The sequence below is a fragment of the Charadrius vociferus genome, unplaced genomic scaffold (genome assembly GCF_000708025.1).
Source record: "Charadrius vociferus isolate BGI_N301 unplaced genomic scaffold, ASM70802v2 scaffold433, whole genome shotgun sequence".
Lineage (NCBI taxonomy): Eukaryota > Metazoa > Chordata > Aves > Charadriiformes > Charadriidae > Charadrius > Charadrius vociferus.
Window position 1 is genome coordinate 2,572,688 of NW_009647846.1, and position 18,852 is coordinate 2,591,539.

The window sequence follows — 18,852 nt, forward strand, 5'->3', positions numbered from 1 at the left end:
TGTCCTTGCAAGAAGATTGTTTTGCTGGGACACCCTTCTGTGCCAAATTCCTACTTCAAAGGGAAATCCTCGTAAAGGCAGAGGACGCAGTCAGTTCCAGGGAGTCACAAATTCGAAATAACTTTAATCTTTTGTTGACTTAAGCCAGGGCCATCACTGTTCATTTCTTGGCTGAGCAACTCCCAAATGATTGTAAGTAGTTCACGGGCATCTTTATTGTCTCTGTAACTGATAGAGAAAGTAAAGACGGCTCCTTTTTTCCAGCAGATGTGGAATCTCTGCTGAGTATAGTCTGTATAAACCATTTGACTTGCGGGATTGTCTTTGATAGTGTTTCAATTTCTCTTTTAGCCATTTGATGCCCTTTGAAAGCAGCAACGTGCTTTTCCATCGCTGCTCTGTCCAATTATCTGAATAATTTAATTTCCTTCTAGATAAGCTGCTGGAGCTTCTCTCAAAGGCCGGAGAGACAAAATTCCTCCTCCTTCTGCATCTGCATCATAACCCTCAGAGCAAGTGCTTTAACATTTGGTATTTTGAATTATCATACAAGTTATGGATATAACCATAAATATTTATTTTTTCTGATGTATGCAGATTTCTTGCATAAGGAAGTTCCTATTATAAGGGAACAAGCTGTGTAAAATATTTAGCTCAAACAGCTAAAATATATTCAAAATACATATATTTACTTCATCTTCACTCTGCATGTTTGCCTGTGAAATGCAAGCTGAAAAACTAGATGCATCGGATGCTCTTAGGACATGGAAATTTAAGTTGGCTTCGGCAGTGTGACATTAGAAGGAACGGTTTTATAGTGCAGGCAGAGGGAATTGGAAATTAGTCCTTTTAGACCTGTTTACTGCTGTACATTCTGCCTTTGCATTTGGCCTCTGCAGGTGGTAATCTTTCAGAATATGACCCCAATTTTCCCTTCGGTATGCTAAGCCTCCTGCTGCTAGAAACATATTGGAACATAATTCATCACACCCATTACCTGCATAACTCTGGTGTATAATGTTGTCGTCGCCGAGCGGGTAACCACCAGGAGCAGCGAACATGACGGCGTTTGCAGGCACGTCCAAGGGTTTATCAGCATTATCACACTCTCGCTCTCTTCCCCCAGCGTGATACCTGTGCAATGGTGTCTGTCATGTTTCGCCGTATCGTCAGGAGGGAACGAGATCCCATCTGGCACGTTTGTGACAAAGGGAATTTCACGGCTCTGGGCACGTTCTTCTCCCAAACCTCTATTTCGTGATGTGACTTCAAGCAACTTTTCAGAACATCACAGGCTGTCGTCAGGCGGCCAGAAATATCAGACCTGACATCAAAGCTTGCTTTAGCATTTGCTAACCGTCGGCGGTCCCTTTGGGCAGGGGAGACCCCCTGGTTCTAGAGCAGCCGTGGTTACTCTGCGGGTCGCCTCTGCCGTTGGCAGCGTGTGGCATCCAGCGGTGGTGCTTCTTGTGGGCATCCTCGTCGCTATAAGCTGGGGCGAGAGCCATCCCTCCTCCGCGGCCACGCGTGCTGGAGAGGGGCACAGGCATCCGCATGCTGGACGTGAACACAGACCTTTCACAGCTGAATAATTAAGGTAATGGGGGGGTGGGTTACACTTCTGTTTAGAAATGCTGTTCGTAGCAACTTGGTGTAGGTCCCACGGTGAGGTGGGGTCACAGCTACGATGGTGACGTCTCCAGGAGCATCCAGCTCCTTGACTTGACTCTGATTTTGCCCTCAGCAAGTTGGTCTTTTAGATGCTTCCATTTGAGGCATTCTCATTTTGTTGGTATAAATACCGACTGTACAACTTCAGCTGATTGGCCTCACGGAGCATCACAGCTGCGCAGATGCTTCAGGAAAGCGCCCGTCAGTCTCCGGCTGAGCTGGTGGAGCAATGTGCCGTGCAGGGACTGCTGCCTTTCAGGGGGGTCCTGCCCCATTGGGGTAGTTCCTAAGGGCTCTCCAGGTAAAGTAGAAAGATCTTCTTCGCCTCTCTGCAGGTATATTTTGAAGGTGGTGCGTGTCGGGGAGAAGACAGCATCAGTGAAGTAGGTTGTGTTGCATCGCGTGTTTTACCACAGGTTGAAAGAGCGTCTGAGTGTGTAAGGTGTGCAGGGCGTGCAGCGGGGAGGCTGTGGGTTGTGGGCACGCTCACGTTTGTGTCAGCCGTTGTCCCCAGCGGCAGAGCTGGGCAGGGACATCTTCAATCCACCGCCGCTGCCCAGCCCCAGCCCCAGCCCCACGCCGCCTGTTGCATTTACTGCGCCCGTGGCTGCAGACAGACACTGAATTTTACTCCAGAACTAGAGCAGAACTGGGCAACAGTGAATGGTTATTTATAGTCCTCGAAGCCAACATTTACAGAAGTAATTCTTAGGCTGAGTCCCCTGTGTGTTTGCTTGTCCGGGACAACGGAACATTGACATTAAATGGAACACTGCCCGGTAACGGCCGCTTTGCTTTCGGTCACCTTTGGAGATGAAATTGTGGAAGCTTAGCTGATGAGTCGGTGTTGCATTGTACGGAACATGCGAGGCTTGGCTAGTTCCCTGAAGAGATTAATGACGATTTCGTTTCTGCTTCGACGGTGGCGATTCTTCAAATCTGAATCTTTTCTCAGCTCTCCCCTTGTTCTCTTTGTAGGAATAACAATTGTCTCTGGTTAAACACATGAAAGAAACTCCTGTAGGCACGCAATGGTTTTGTGATGATCTATTAGTTATTACTTCTGTAGTTTATTTGGAACTCTGAATTTCTGTTTCGTAAGGATAAACACAGCGATCACATCTGAAAAAAAAGCACAGAACAGTGTGCTATTTAGTCATTTTATTATTAGCAAAGAAAAAATAAGCCTTCAAAGGCATATGAACCCGCTGGAAGAAAGGGTTGTCTTAAACTGCCCTGACAAAAAAAAAAAGAATGTAAAAGCAAAAATGTTTCTCCCCACCTGTGTGAGAAGGTTTTCTTCCGGGCGTCCCGCGTTCTGCACTGCCGCGCTTGTGGCGCGCGGGGGCGGCGGTGCGGTGCCTGGTCGGGGTTTGGGTTCTGCGTCCCCTCTGGTTACTGCTGAGCTGCCACCACGGGACGAACATCTATTGCTCCTGTCGCTGGATTTCGGCAGTGTGCTGGTATCACCTCTTGCTTAGCGAGGGCCATCCGATAGCTGATGACCTCTTGAAAGAGTGAGATGTGATTGTTGTTAGAGGGTGTAAAAGCAAAGTAATTTGGAGAGCTACTTTCCAAACTTTAATCTTCTTTATGTTCATATCTCTGAGGGAACTGTGATGTTACTCTGCGGGTACTTGCTGTTCCCGTGGAACTATTTTTGTTTTTCTATTACACTGAATTATATCCACAAAGTTAACCTGCAGTTTTTTCTGATCTACCCGATGTAATATTATGAGAATTTCCAAAGGGCACTAACTTAATAGACCAACTCTTTCCAGTGATGAAAGCCATCCAGCCTCAGGTCTGCTGCAGCCAGCCGGGAAAATGGTTCCTGCCGGGCGCACGAAGCTCCGTGGTGAGCTGTAGAACAAACACGGGGGTTAGCTTGAAAAGCAGCTTGGGGAAAAAAAAAAAAAAAAGCAATGTATCTATACATAGTCTTCAGCATCCTTCCCTCCGCCTCACCATTCAGCACCACACACATACTCCCTTGGTACCAAAGTTACAGCGCGGCATTATGCAGTTCACATAATTATGCAGCTGTAACATTTAGCATACAGCTGTACTCTTTCATAAGAAAACAAGGGAATATACATGGGGCTGCACACAGGCCCCAAAGCCATGGTGTCCCCCCGTGGCGGGGACGCACAGCCTGCCCTCTGCACCCGGAGCAGCCCGGGCAGGGACGGCCACGAGCAGCGCGTGGTCGGTAGCCCGCCCCAGTGCTGTCAGCCTGCGAAACAACCAACCATTAAGGGGAAGTGTTCTGAAACTAAAATCCCATTATTTTCTTCAGTGTCACCTTTCGTATAATTACTGAGCACGGAATTTATAATTAAATGGTATGACTGATTCTGTGACATTCCCATAGACGTTTCACAAAGGCTATTTGCGTGCCTTGCTATTTTGTACAGTAATAACTGCAATCAGCATAACTACTATGATTTGTTTATCACACGTCCCTTGGGTAGCATCCGTTGTCATTTGTGAAACTTAGTGAGCATCACGATTTACATACCGTTGCCTGTCTGACGCTGCTGTTGGGTTGCGCTTCTGAAGAAGCACCACTGATGCTCACCTCTGCGGCGGAACACAGTTCTCTTCCACACACAGCTGCACAAATAGGCAAAATTTGGTAAAAAACTTACACAGAAAGCAGGCGTTACATCTTCACAAGAGGGATCAAAGGGTATACTTACTGAGCATCGGAATGAACAGGTTGAAAAGTGAGGAGAAAAGAGCGTGTTAAATAACGATCCATTCCTACCCCTGAATAAAGAGAGTCCTGAGGAGCGCAGGTGTGATCCCGCAGTTGTTGGCTGTGTCACAGCGCCCGGTTTGACATTACAGCCCTTTCCCTGCGTGACGTTGCGACCTTCAGTGTTTGTCCTAAGTACAGACAACATGTGTGTTGGCATGTGCGTGTATCTTTTGCCTATAAAATGTTCAAATGCTATAAAAGTATGACGAACTACCGATGTAGCGTGGATTATATTAATACCATTAGGAGCAGTAGGTCAGCACAGAAGATAAGTGGTGTAGTCACTGCCTCTCATCTATTAAGTGACCTCCTGCAACTGGAAATCCCTGTCTTCTGGATGGTTTGCCAGATGTTTGCCCCTTTTGTCCAAAATGCAGAAGCCTGGTGTCCACCGGGGGGGTGGGGGGTGGGGGGTGTGTATGTGTGATTTATTTTTTCTTTCCCCAAAATAATGTTAGCTTAAAAGAAAGGGAAAACGCTTTCCCTAAGCGCTTTTAAAACCTTCTGATCTAGGAAAAGAGTTTGGGGGTTTTTTTCAGGCTGCTCTATTCTCCAAAGGGCACAGCTAAATGACAGCTTGAGCAGATTATGATGCTTAAAAGGATGGGGATGGAGGCAGGGGTCCTGGAAGTCGTCAGTAGATAAGCTTCAGGGCGGTGTGGTATTATCTGCAGTTGAACCGGTACCATCCAAGTGGAGAAAGCGAGCGTACGTCTGTATCCGTGGGAGCCGGCGGCGGCAACCCGGGATGTGCACGGGCTGCTGGAAAGCCCCAGTGGGGCATGAAAAGAGGATTACTGAGCCAGGTCGGTAAAGAGAGCTGACAGGACTGCTTCACACATAATATTTTATATTTCTGAGACAACAGAAGTGTACAATTCTTGTGGAAAGACATGGTTGCCTGGGTAAAGTTGCCGTTGCCTGAAACATCCATAAATCAAGCTGTCTAAGGAAACGAGAGCGGCATTTGCTTTTACAGCTGGGTTGGGTTTTTTGTTTTCAGTTGAGGGTCTTGTGGTGCCCAAAGGAGGGGGTCGCACTGGGGGACCCTCACCCGCCCCAGCCCACGCGGGACTGTGGCCGCAGCCCGTCCTCCCCGCCGACGCCTCGGTCGGAGGGGCAGAAAGGGTCCCAGAAAGGATGCGGGCAGCTGCTGCCTCTTCGTTCTCTCTTGAGTTAGCGCAGTTTTAGGGGTGCTTTGTGACTGGAGGGTTTTGTACAGTGACATCCGCCCTGGGTCCTGGCCGTAGGTCACTGCGTGCTCACAGAGCAGCTGGGGTTGCTCTGTGAGAAAGGCGATGTACCCCTCGCGGCGGTTTGGGTAACAAACGGCCAATGCCTCTGTTGGAGGGAGAAGGGCGGTGGTTCTTCCTAAGCAAAGCCAATTTGCAGTCAAAGCCCAGAAACGCAGGTTTCACTGGAAAAAAAAGATATTTTGCTTTTCTTATTTGCCTTTAAAATGATGTGGTAACGTCGGTGGGTAGGGGCATTAGGCACTAAAATGTCTGAGAATGCATTTATATTCAAGTCTTTTTACTTTCCATATTTTCCCAACCATATAATGCAGTGGGAGCTAATTTTAATTTTTATTAAAAAAATGTTTCTCATTCTTGTATTTGCACAACATAATGTAGAGAATGAGACGAAGTCTTCCGATGACCTGGAGGTCTTCTGGGAGAGTTATAAACTGTCTACTTCATACGTAAGAACATTTGTTTTAATTCTTGTATAAAAGTGAGATAAATTGGTTTGTGATAACACAAGTCCAAAAATATCCCAAGTTACCGCTTTATTTCCATATTACAAAATAACACAATTCACTGCATAATTAGAAAGCTGAATTAGATAAAAGGAGCAGTTGCTTCTGATTAGACTGTGACAGCAAAGCATTAGCCTACAAAAAGTATTTCTGACTCCTAAAGAGACTTTTCTAAGATCTGCAGCTATAAGTTCCGTTGTTATGGCCCAGCAGCTGGAAATCTATCCGCGGGGTTAGCGAAGACTGAAAGGCCGATCCTGCAGCGCTTTACTTCTGGGAGTAATCCTAACTTATGCAAAATTGTCCATTGGTATCATTTGTTCTATAAAAATTGCTGGTTATTAGATGTGCGTATTCAAGACCAGTCTAATTTTCTCTCAAGGTTTTGAAGGTAATTTTCATCATTTGCATGAATAAAGCAAGAATCTGGAAAACTTAGACATCTAAAATTCAAATGGAAATCCTTTATGTAAAATAAATGATAAAATCTAGGTGCCTTTGCATGTGAATGATATCCTTAGGGTTGAGTTTTCTCCAATGCACTGCTTCAAAGTCTGATGCGTTTGTAATGGCAGTGTGTTAAGTTTAATATTAAGTTAAATTTTGTCAAAATTCAGAGTCTGCTTGAGAGAGAGAAGGAGGGAGATGTGAGTGAGGGGGACCCTCCAGAATGACTTTGTCCTTACGTGGCGGCAAACGTGGCCTCAAACCCTCCACGGGAGTGGGCGTGCAGAGACCGACACAGCATTGGTTTTCGAAAGCTTTGATTTCCACTGGCGATACTTAGCTCAGTCCCAGTTCTCATTCATGTCAAGTTCGAGCATCTGTCACTAAATCTGCATCTTAATTTCTTAATTTGATCTCAGGTTTGGAAACTACCGGGTTTCACCAGCCAGCTGTAAAAGGCACGCATGAATTATTAGACTCCTGTTGTCGGTGAAATCTTATCCTTTGTATTTTAAGTCACCCATTTGCATTCATCTAAAATGCTTTCAGAGAGTCTATCAGAAGAAGTGAAATAAAAAATGAAATAGTTTCATGTAAACTGCATTTTTATGTTTGACTGGTAAAACCACAAAGCAGAGATAAAATACATAAAACTAAGGCTCTGCATAATAAGCATATCTATTAGTTTCCCTTATCATTTTAAAGCTCACATTTGTCATGAGAAGCATTGTGTGTCACTCATCTTGCCTTGTTCTACAAAAGCGCTTTTCTCCCTTTCCTTTTATCTCCCATCGGTGTTTGCAAGGTAGGAAACTTGGCTGGTGTGGTGCTGCAAAAGACCCCGTTCGCTAAATAATCGCTTAACCTTCAACCCCGTCATAGCAGAAGGAAATAAAAATTAATTCCTGTCTGCACCTAGATAAAAATGTTACTGGTTGCAGCTTTTGCAATCGCGGCAGCCCAGGATTAAGGGGAAACGATTGGGTCAAACCATCCCCGGGGTAAGTCGCCTCCAAGTCAGGCCAGATCCCCTCTGCTGTAGCCCATGGACAGCCCTGTGGGGAAGCTGCTGGCCGTGGCACGTGGCTGTGGCGGTGCGTGAGCACCGGAGCAGAAATCTGCCCTCTACTCTCCAGAGCAATCTCCCACGATGTCTGAGGGAACCTGTCCCCACCCGCCCGAAACACCCGTGCTGGGAGCGGTGGCTCGGAGGACAGCGACTGGCTCCGAGGGTGGATTTTTGCCAGTGGCCGATGGTACTGGCAAGACCATGAGCCCATCAAACGGGGTTACCCGGTTCCTGAGCCGGAGGAGGTGGCCTCAGCACGGGTTGTGTGTCCTGTTCCAAAGGAGCTTGCAAAGAGGGCCCCTTCTTCTCTTGCTGTGTATGATCTTCACTTGTTCTTCTCTTCCCTTTCTGAAAAGGAACATCACTATTGCATATCCAACTCATCAGCTCTTCCAAAACTCGGCAACTACTACGTGTAGGTAACAAATACTTCTCCTGAGGGCCCAGTGGAAAACTTCTTGCTACATAGTGCTTTTGAAAGTAGCTCTTACTCAAAATGCACCTTTCCTTCTGATTTTCTAGGGTTTTTGCTTGCCGTCACACACAGCGTGTCTATGAGCGTGGTGATATAAAGTTATTTTTCTGAAGTTCATCATCCCCCATCTTAAGGGGAGCTATTGTGTTCCATGCTGAAGAATAAGTAGGGTTTGGGTGGAGAAAATCTGTAATCAAACATAAATATGCTGTTTCTGTCTGTGGAACATAAACAACTAACTATGTGTGTTGTGCTGGCAATGCTGTGCCATTAGATTCCCCCCCCCCCCCCCCCCCCCCCTTTTTTTTTTTTTTTCCCTATGGTCCAAATTCCTGCTTTCTGTATGACGTTCTTATTTTCTCTGGGAAGGTGAATCAAGAGTTAGTTGCAAAACATTACTGTGCATTTTTCACCATACGGCTACTTGACCAGACTGACTGTGAGTTCACGTCGTTTGAGACAACTGCTGAACAAAACACCGCTTTGAAGTACCGATGCGTCTTCTGTGGTTGTGACAGATCTCCTCACTGACGTGGATCTTTTCTAACCTTGTAGGAATGCAGATCTCATTCAGTAATACTGCTTAGTAGGTGTTCAGTGCCTGTCAGCTCTAGCTGTATATCTCGTGTATAGAAACAGAGGTAATTATTAAACAGGTTTTACAGAGCCGCATCCTTTTCAGACTAAACCAGAAGAACTGCAGACATTATTTAAGCAAGCTTCCTTCCCACGAGTTAGCAGAGAGACGTGTGGTCTGGATACAGAGCTGGGAACCGGACGGTCCCGAGGTGTGCTGTCACTTGGCAGGTGTGCGGTCCTCAGCATCTTCCCGGCCTACGGAGGTGTCGGTACCTGCAGCTCCTATAGCAACTGCAGGAGCCTTCTGTAAAATACAAGTAATTACCTAACTTGGCAAGGGTAAAAGCTGGTAGTAAGTTACAAGCACTCTGAAGATAAGGAGGGTATCTCCCTATTTGTCCTTCAGCCCTTAAATGTTATATTTTATACATTTTCCTTCTAGCTATTAAATTTGTTTAATAAATATTTAGGTCCGTGTTCCTTATATCACTGCAATGCAGTTGACCCTGATGGAGTTACAGCTGATTTCTGTGAACATAAGTGAAAGGAGGATCAGCTCCAGGGGAGCAAATGCATTGCGAGCTGTCTTCTCTTCTAAATGTTCTTATAAGATAAATAGACATAGTCCTTATGTACAGAGAAATAAAGGTACAGAGTATATATCTGTAGTGCAACAACAATCAGCTGCAAGCTGTAAGGCGAGGAGTAACCAGCCAGGGAGTAACTCTGCAGCGAAGAGCAGCAGGCAACAACGCTACCTGATTGCGACAATAAACATCGTGTTTCATGGCAGTGCTATAAGGTAAATGCAGACAATAATCCTCCAGCAAGGAGGCTTCTGTAGAGCACCACACTGGGTTCGGAGCATCGCATCTCCATGAAGATCAACGGCCGAGTCCAGCTTAGGGGGAGAGAGAGGGGCCTGAGGTCTTCCCAGTGGCTGAAGTTGGGAGACATTACCCCATTATCTGTTGAAGGCCAAGGGGCAACATGGCACCATGCTGATCTTCAAAAGTTCTCCAAAAGACAATAACTATTTAAATATATAAAAGAAGGTAACAGAGGGCACGGTGGCCGCCTGCTGTCCGTGCCACCAGGAGAGGACAATTAGCAGCTTCGTTCAGGTGCAGACCGAACATTTTGAAGGGCTGAGCACCCTGCAGGAGTTTGGTGAGCCGGCGGTGAAACCTCCGTCAGAGGGTGGTTGTCGGGGTGGGCTGACAGGGTGATCTGTCAGAAGTAGTTCTGCTGTGAATGGTTTCTTCTTGGGAGGGGTTTTGATGAGGAGACCCCTTGGGCTCCCTCCCAGCCTTGAATCGTGTAACTTGGCCCAGCGTATCTTCTCACCACACTCGATGGGTTATGTCCCAATGTTGTGACTCTGGCAAAATCTCTGACAGCATGGGTGTCATTTCCTTCTGATAATGAGTAAACAGAAACTGAGAAAGCGCTTTAGTTTCTGCTTGTGTGCATCTGGATGGAGACACATCCGTGCGCAGCACATTTGTGTTTTCTGTAAGACATTTTATTGCTTCCAGCGATGGTCTTAATCACTCTAATAGCAACTGTTATGCAGGTAAAACTAGCAAAGCTGGAGACATTCATATTTTTCTAAATACGGGACTTTGGAAATACCTGGGCAGAGTCAGCACTTTACTCTGCCATTATATTTATTCATGGAGTTTTTCCATCAGAAATTCAGACTGATTAGCACTGAATAGGAGAAGAGGAAATAGTGTTTTGAAGAAATCACCCTCAATGTGGAATGATTTTCCCATCCATATGGATTTACTGTATATTTAATTTTTGAAGAGGATCCGCAGAGACTTTGCTCCCTCTTCAGCTCCCTCACACCTGTATTGTGCTGTCTCTGTGCCTTTTAACTGTGCCTAATCCTCTTAAGTCGCGAGAATTGTTCTAGTTTATCTATTAAGTGTGTCCTCTGAAAAGATAATTTAAAAAAACAGGGGAAAAAAGGCTTTTCTATCCCTGTGTATTTGCAGACTGCCTTTTTGAATCCTTGTCGTTGCTTTGAATACTCGTCTCATGGCAGTACCTGGGCTCTGACTTGCGTATATGCTATTTTTTCATAATAAGCATAGCTGAATATCGTGAGCACATTGTGTATTCTCTGCAAAGTTATTTCAATGAGTATAGTAAAACCAAAAAGATCCCACCTTCCTCAATTTTTTTTTAAAAAGTAAGATTTTTTTAATGATCTGTATCGTTACAGTTCCTCTTATATAACTTACAGTAGACATAAATTTAAATTTCTACCAGCATTATTTCAATCCAGATCTGATCTTCACTCTAAATAAACGAACGCAAGCCATGCCATAAGCATACAGGAGAAACTGGATTGTTAAGGACACTGAAAGTTTCTCACATTGAGCCTCCAAAGAGGCTGTTGATATATCAGGTGGCTGATGTGTGTTGGGCCTCACGGTGGTTTGCAGAGCAGAGGTCTCACCTCACACATCTTTGGTCGCAAACTCATTAAAAATTGCTTTTCAATGGTTACTGACTGTTTGAAATACTGCACCCCTCTCCCCAGTCATCTTATTTGTAATAGTGTCTCATGTGTTGTGTCTCCTAGCTCTACATACAAACTACCACACTTACAATATCCATGAACTTAAGTGCTTCAGTGGCCCTGGGGATGCTTTACATGCCGAAGGTGTACATCATCATCTTCCACCCGGAGCTAAACGTCCAGAAGCGGAAACGCAGCTTCAAGGCTGTGGTCACGGCAGCGACCATGTCGTCACGCCTCTCGCACAAACCCAGCGACCGGCCCAACGGCGAAGCCAAAACGGAGCTGTGTGAGAACGTAGACCCAAACAGTAAGTACTGCCGATCTTCTGTTCCTTGGCTGGCCGGGGGCTTTGGAGGCACTGACCAATATTTGAATTTTAGGGTCTTTGTATTATTTGGTCTTCTCAGGTAAAGGTTTTTGATGCCTCTGGTTTTTTAAATTCTCTATTTCCTCCTCGCTTTTCTGAGTTGTGCCAGTTGGCAGCAACCCCTCACAAATGTTTGGTAGCTGTAACTCCTCCTCCTTTCCCTCCTCTGTGAGTGAGACACCAGCAGCTTCCTTGAGAACCAGACCCTTCAGCCCATCTCAAACTCAAACTCCTGACTGTGGCGGGTACAGTTTCCAGGACGAATGGAGGGACAAGGACCAAACACATTGATAACTCTGCTCACCTGAGTTACAATTTTGTTCCATGCGAGGTTTCTTTACAACAATCTCACAATCCTTGAAGGTTCCCATTTAAGGATGTTATCCGGTCCTATAAGAGTGAATGCAAATCTTGCCACTGATTTAAAAGGAAAATAGATCGAAAAGATGCTTCCAGTTGCCTTAATGTGCATAGCATGGTATATTGTAGCACAAAATTACATACTGAGGCCATCAAATTTGATTTGCATTTGAATCTGGAAGGAGTTGAGGAAGGAGACAGCTGCACAACTTTGTAGCATATTGGAAAGGTTTAGACATGTCTGCAGTTTTTATGAAAAACAGATCTGAATGTGGAGAAATGCCCTTTCCTTGCCCATGATCCGTTCATCCATTTGCTGCTGAAATCCCTGCCACTTCTCCTCTATTAACTGCCGTCTGAATATCTGCCTCAAAGCAGAAACTCTGCTGTCAAAGCAAAGTGGAAACAGCCAGCAAATTATTGACACAGCACTTTTCCTCCCTTTATTCACCCCTTGAGTATTTTTCCCTGATGTCTTATCATGCAGGTATACAAAATATATTCTAACTGGAAAAACAAAATTTGTCTTCGGAAACTGAACTAACTGAACTGTCTGAACTATGATTCTGACATAAGGCAGTAAGGAAATGCTTCTCATAAATTAAGGACCATATTATGCCCCCTCCTGTCACACCGAACAGAGCCCTCACTGCAGGAAATGAATGTATTTCCCGCGTTAGGATATTACCCAGCAAGAGTGAGAGTTGCGGAGTCCTCTGCCAAGTCAAATTTCTGGCCAGGGCGAAGGAACCCCTTCCACTGTCTCTGGTCTCTACATCTCCTCCTCCCCGTGGTGCTGCTACGGAGGTCCGACCCTCCGTGTGCTCCTTGAGGTGCTGGGGCAGCATCGCCCCCGAGACGGCCGGGGCGGAAAACGGCTCTGAGGATGGAGGGAGAGAAAGGAGGAGGAGGAGGGAAGGGGGTTTCGAAAGGCAGGGGGGAGAGGGCAGGTGAGTGCGTGTTGCTGAACTGCGTTTCACTAACTGCTCTTCTGGTCAAATGGGTTGGAATTAGTTTTTCCGCCAGAAAAAATCAAAATCTAAACATTTCCACTCAAAGACCTGACCAACAAGACAAATATAAAAGTTCTGATGATGAAATGTTCAATGTAGAAACAGAGGTAGAGCCCTGTGGGAACTGCAGCTGGGGGGTCTCCTGCTCCAGGTTTCCCTCCAGGTCTCACTCTCCTGTGCTGCGTCTTACTGCTGTTTTCAGACTTCTGAGAATATTCCCCCCCCGCCAAAGAGCAGGCATTTTTCCCTTGGAAGGCGATACACTTATTAAACAGAAATATTGCTCAGTTAACCCACCATATTCCTGGTAAAAGACCTTTTTTTCATCCAGGACTATATACTAGAGCAAGGTTTTGAGAGGCAGGCGAAGGACGGGACAGAACCCCCCGGCTTGCCAAGAGCTACCGGATTCTGCCTTACGCAGCCCGTCTTCGGTCCCGGGTTTGTTAGCGCTGATTTAAAGCTGGGCTAAAGTCCGCTGGGAGCAAAACCCTCACAACTTTGAAATGAGTGTGCGTGAAGGAAGAATGCTTTCTGTGAACTCGTTTGCTTACGCGTGGGATTCTAAAGCATATAAATTTGTTTGTTCAACCTAGGCGGTCAGGCGACATGCAATAGTATTAATTTATGTCTTTCTCCAAGTACTGGGCTTTTACATTTTTTATGATTTGGTAAACAAATTTTCTTTTAAATCTTTTAACTATTTATATATCTAGTAACATCTGTTCATATTACCAGCCGCACCTACTACTACTTCTTAATTCCCTGGATATATGTGTTAATAAAAATTATTAGAAAATCAAATGAAATAAACTACTGCTGTACTTAAAGTGTTTGGGTATGTTTAGTCCCAGAGTAGGCGACTAATACAGCTAATGGGACCTCTCCTACAGAGTTCAATAGGTTGTCAATTAACCCCCTAATTAAGCAACATTCAGCAGATATGTCTACACAAGTAATTCACTGAATACCTGGATTGAGTCTCTTTTTTAAAAATCTAAATGTTTTGTTTAAAAAAACGTTTGCAGTTCCATTTTTAGGTCAACAAATTGAAGACAACAGTAATGAGGTCAAAAAAAGCAGTGTCATCCCAGCAAAACTCCCCACGTTTTCACCGAAATTTTGAAAATGGTCTCTGTAGATAAATAAGGTTTTGATGCTTTCAGAGCAATTTAACTGGGCAGCACAGGGATGGGAAGTCCTGGTTGTTGGTTCTGCACCGGGCTCCTCTGAAACTCAGTAAATTAGGTTGAAAGGAAGTTAGTTGAAGGGGATTGAAGGCTGAGTCTGAGACTGGTCAGCACTGGGCGCAGCTAGCTGAGACGCAGATCTGGCTTAGCTACCCAGCGTCGTCTTGTAAGTGCAAAAGTACAGTTGGGTTTTCCAGTTTGATTTTCTATTGTGTTTCCTGGTGCTGCTGCTGTTGATGGCTTTGCTCAGGTACTGGAGACTGGAGTTGCCGTTTCTATTGAAAACACACAGATATTTCCTGTCTCCTAAGAACCAATTAACACTGAGCCACCAGCGTGGGACTCACGTACCTCCAAACACTGGGGACTTTGGTGACTATGCCCAAACTTATGGCCTGTGCTACCTATGTGCCAAAGTCAAAACCAAAAGTAAAATGTGGATGGTTTTACAGAAAAATAGCCTTGAAAAGAACCCTCTATGATTTAGTAAACTTTAAAAGGCTGCCTAATGAACTGAAGCCGTGCACGTAACACTGGAAGGGTTATAAATTACCTCAGGGGCTTCCTGAGAGCAGGTGGTCCTCAGCGGTGGTGCTGAGCGTCCTGCGGAGAGGCTGCACGCACCTTCGGGTCATCTGCAGGAATCTGAGCTCAGAAAAAATGTGCAGAGTACTTAGGAGGGCTGGGCTCAGTGCTGGGGGTCACGTGTGAGGATAAAAGAAGAAACTGCGCTAATGTGGGAGGAAAATCACTTGATGTGCAGTGACCCCATCGTCAGGGGGAATAGGGCCTCACTGCACCCCAGCTTTTTATTTAGGATATACGGGAAGGAAGAAATTCCACAAATGGAGCTCCCCAGCCATGTCCTGGGGGGACTTTCGTGCTGAATGGGATATATTAAGGCCAAGCTTTTCAACCTGAAACTGCATTACTTACGAAAACTCCCTTAATCATTCCAGTTTGCCATCTGGCATGTGCATGCTTTTACTCATTCAACAGCTTTTTCCTGCTAATACACGTTTGCGGCAGATTCAGATGAGCAGAATTTGGTGCACAGCAGCTTCCATCCATGTAACGAGTTCATCCTGCTCTCCTGCGTCTTTGGTCGAATTTCACACTATTTGAGAAGATGCTTCTCATCAAGTCTGAAGTTGAACAGATAGTGAGTCCTTCTGCTCGCTTTTCTGCTTGTGTTTCTGCTGCAAGAGCAGAGTGTCAGACTACGAGAAAAACATTTGAACCTCCAACCCATACTTCACTTATAGTAGGATTTACCCGTAATTACTCCTTTTCCCTGGCAACTTGTTTTAATTCATGGCTTTACCCAACAGAGCGACAGGGGAATCAGCATGTGGGTTGTGGGGCGATGAGGAGGTGGTGTTCCGCGGGCCGGACGGGCAGACCGTGCTGGAAGGGCGTTTGCTTTCCGGCACGGCCCTCTGGAAGCAGCCAGGAGAAGGAACCCGCACTGCCCGCTGCCTCCTGGGAGCGGCTCTTCTGGAAGATGCTTTCTGGCAGGAACTGGGATGGGGCCTTTCAGGACTTGGCAGCACAGGGAGTGTTGGTCTTCCAGTGTCCCCATTTCCAACCTCACGGGGAAAGTCTCACAGTCTCTGAGAATGGCTGTGGTCAAGTTTACACACACCCCCCTCACCCTCCTTTTTTTTTTCCTCTGCTGTACCAGTACAGCTCTGGGATCACGATGGGTGTTGCGGAGTAGCCCAGCAGTATACAGGGTGGAACGGGAGGCACGCAGCGTCTCTGCGGCAGATACCGAGTGCAGCAAAGTGGCAAATGACTATTGGAAAGAGAGAGCAGCTCTTGGGAGGAGACCACTTTCCCCGAGGAGTTTAGTTGAGATTTGTTGAGAAGTGGCAAAGGAAAGGTGTCCCAGTGGACTAGCCAGAAAACTTTAGGGTCTAAAAACTTATAATTTTGAGTCTAATTTTCAGTAGGGTTATAAGTATGTGGACTTCAAAGTTAGCAGGTGTTTTGATGGCTCAGTACCTGTACAGGCATATTCAAGATGATTTTTTTTAGCATTCAGTACAACTTTCTTGGCAGCTGATTCAGTTTTCAGTGGTGAAGTGCAATCGCTGCCCCTTGTCCCCAAACAGACCACGCATCGTTTGCACATTTCCATATTAAAACAGCGCTTTCCTCTGTCGCAAAGCAGTGAGAGCAGCCTGTGTCCATCCTGGCTTTTCTCCACGCGTTGGAATGGACGCTGACTTTGTGGGTTCCCCTCAGCAGATAGTGTGTGTGGAACACAGCCATCTCCTGTCTGGGCCAGACGTGCAGACACCGCTGTGCAAATGCTCCGTGCTGTGCCCTGCTGTGCTTGTCATCCGCGTTCATCCCCAACATCACTGGCATGCCATTGCACATCCCATCTTGCTGAAGCAAAACCCTACAACAGCTCTTGATTACGCCAAAAGACCCGAGAGTGACAGCATGGGTGAGGAAAGACTGGGGAGCCTTAAATTAAAGCCAAAATGTTCTAGAGTTTGTTCAAGGGAGAGGAAAAAAAATAACAAATTGACCAGACCTGCTCTTTTCTGAGCGGCTGCTCCCATGTTCAGAGGTACCTGAACTTCTACGAACTGGTGCATTTATTTCCAGCCCGGAGTTAATTTTGTGAAGTGGTGCCTCTCGGCTTTCCACTATCGCTGCTCTAATCTGAGCTCTTCACTTGGATTAATGTCGTGGCCTCCATGACAGGGCAAAATATGAAGAGTTTGTTGTGAACAGACGCATTATACATACCAATGTATTTACTTTTCCTGTAGACTGCATACCACCAGTAAGCAAGAGTGTTCAAAAATCTGTTACTTGGTACACTCTTCCACCTACTGTATAGCTTTTGCCTGCTTTCCAAAAAGGTAAGGAAAAATCTAGCTTCTTATTATTTTATTCTCAAATTATTATTATGATTATTATTATGTACATGAATAAATGAGGAATGTGCATTAGTGCGGCTATGTTAAAACAAATATCTGACTTAAAAATTGTTCACACACCCCTTACCAAAGGCTCCCCTGCGGAGGGTTCGCTTTGAAAGGGGAGGACCAGGACTCGGGGGATTGTACTGCCCGTGCTGTGCCCCGGCAAAACGAGGGACGGGTGGTCTCCTACGTCCCACCAGCGGGGGTGGATCCCGATAAAGCCTTTGAAGATGTAGACATTGGATAACAATTTTAAAAAGGAACAAACGAATCATCTGGCAATCAGATCTCGCAACTAACAAAATACTTTCTGAGTCATTTCTAGCAGCTTTACCAGCAGGGTTGCTTGGCAGTATAAAAATAAAGTTTGCTAAGGTGTGAGCAATCTTCTTTACTCTAAAATTATAAATGGCTCCAAAAACGTTTGCAAAATATTTTTTTTTTCCCCTGTGGGTGATCCCAGTGACCACTCCTGAATAACCACGAGTGAACAATTTTTGAGGGCTGGCTTTTTCTGAGTGTTGTGACTGCCTGCGTGGTGATCTTGTGAGCTGATTTTGTGTTTGTGACTTCATCAGCCAGGAACTACTGCTCTTCTGGTGAAACTGGGGGAATGAGAAAGCACTTGATATTGGAGAAAATTAACTAACAGCCATTAATTATTATTTCTCATATCTTCAATTCCATGTGTGTGCTCCGACAGCTTTGCCCACTCCTTTAAGGTGTTGCCCAGGTATGAAAGGTACCGGCCTGGTTTCTGCCGCACCGCGCGGCTGGTGCTGGAAGAAATTGCTGTATACTGCCTTCAAAATGTTTAGCTGATCTCTAATAGGTGAGAACTTATATCAGCAAAGGTAGGAAAGCTGCTTGAATTGAGTCTCTGAGTCATAGGGAAAAAAAAAAATCCTAATATCCTTAGCTGGTGTAAATTGCCACAGCTCCAGTTGCAATTCAACTCGAGTTCTTGTGAAGTGTTCAAATTGCTTTTTATTGTATTTGAATCGTGCCCATTATTCTAACTCACCCAGCTCAGGCAGAAAGCCTTATTTAAGGTGTGAAGCTCTTTACCAACGGCAGAATGACCTGTCTCAGCGGAGGGCTGGAGTCAGAAAGGTTGGTGGTGGCTGGTGTCGAGGGAAATATGACAAAGTAGTGGGAGAGGAGAAGGGGCCACTCAAAGTATTATTGCAAATCAAATGTGAAAGAGTAAAGGGCAGCTACGTGAAGATGAAATCAGTAAAGGAAGGAGATGAGAACAATAGGAGGAAGATGGAAGACACCCTAAATCTCAGGAGAAATCACTTTTTTCAATATAAAATTTAAAATCTATTTAAAATTTAGAGAATTTTGAGTTCACACAGATTTCTAAAAATTATTTTTTTCTGTGTAACATTATTGTATAGTGTAAGGAATTGCTCTCTGCAAAGGCAGACAAATACTTTTGTCATCCATGTCCTATAAAAAGTGAATGGCCATTCAGGTTCTTTAAGCAGATTTTAAAATTTGGGCCACCCCAAGCTGTGAAAAATGCTACAGTCGAGGATGGTTTAGGCTGGTGGTGGTCTTGCCCACACCAGTGCTCTTCTACCTCAGGTACTGCTTCCCATTTCTCACGGTGGGTGTTTCTGTTCCAGCTGGGCTGGTTGCTGCAGCTCTGGTTGTTATGTTTTGATTTGT

The 18,852-nt window shown here is 45.4% G+C and overlaps 1 protein-coding gene across 1 annotated transcript in view; it reads left to right on the plus strand.

Annotated features, from left to right (window-relative positions):
- Positions 1 to 17,090, plus strand: part of GRM7 (glutamate receptor, metabotropic 7) — a 318,538-nt gene extending 301,448 nt beyond the window's left edge. The window contains 2 exon segments of the mRNA XM_009882884.1: positions 11,361 to 11,607; positions 17,020 to 17,090. Of these exon segments, the coding sequence (XP_009881186.1) occupies positions 11,361 to 11,607; positions 17,020 to 17,090 (318 nt within the window).
- Positions 17,091 to 18,852: the final 1,762 nt, after the last annotated feature.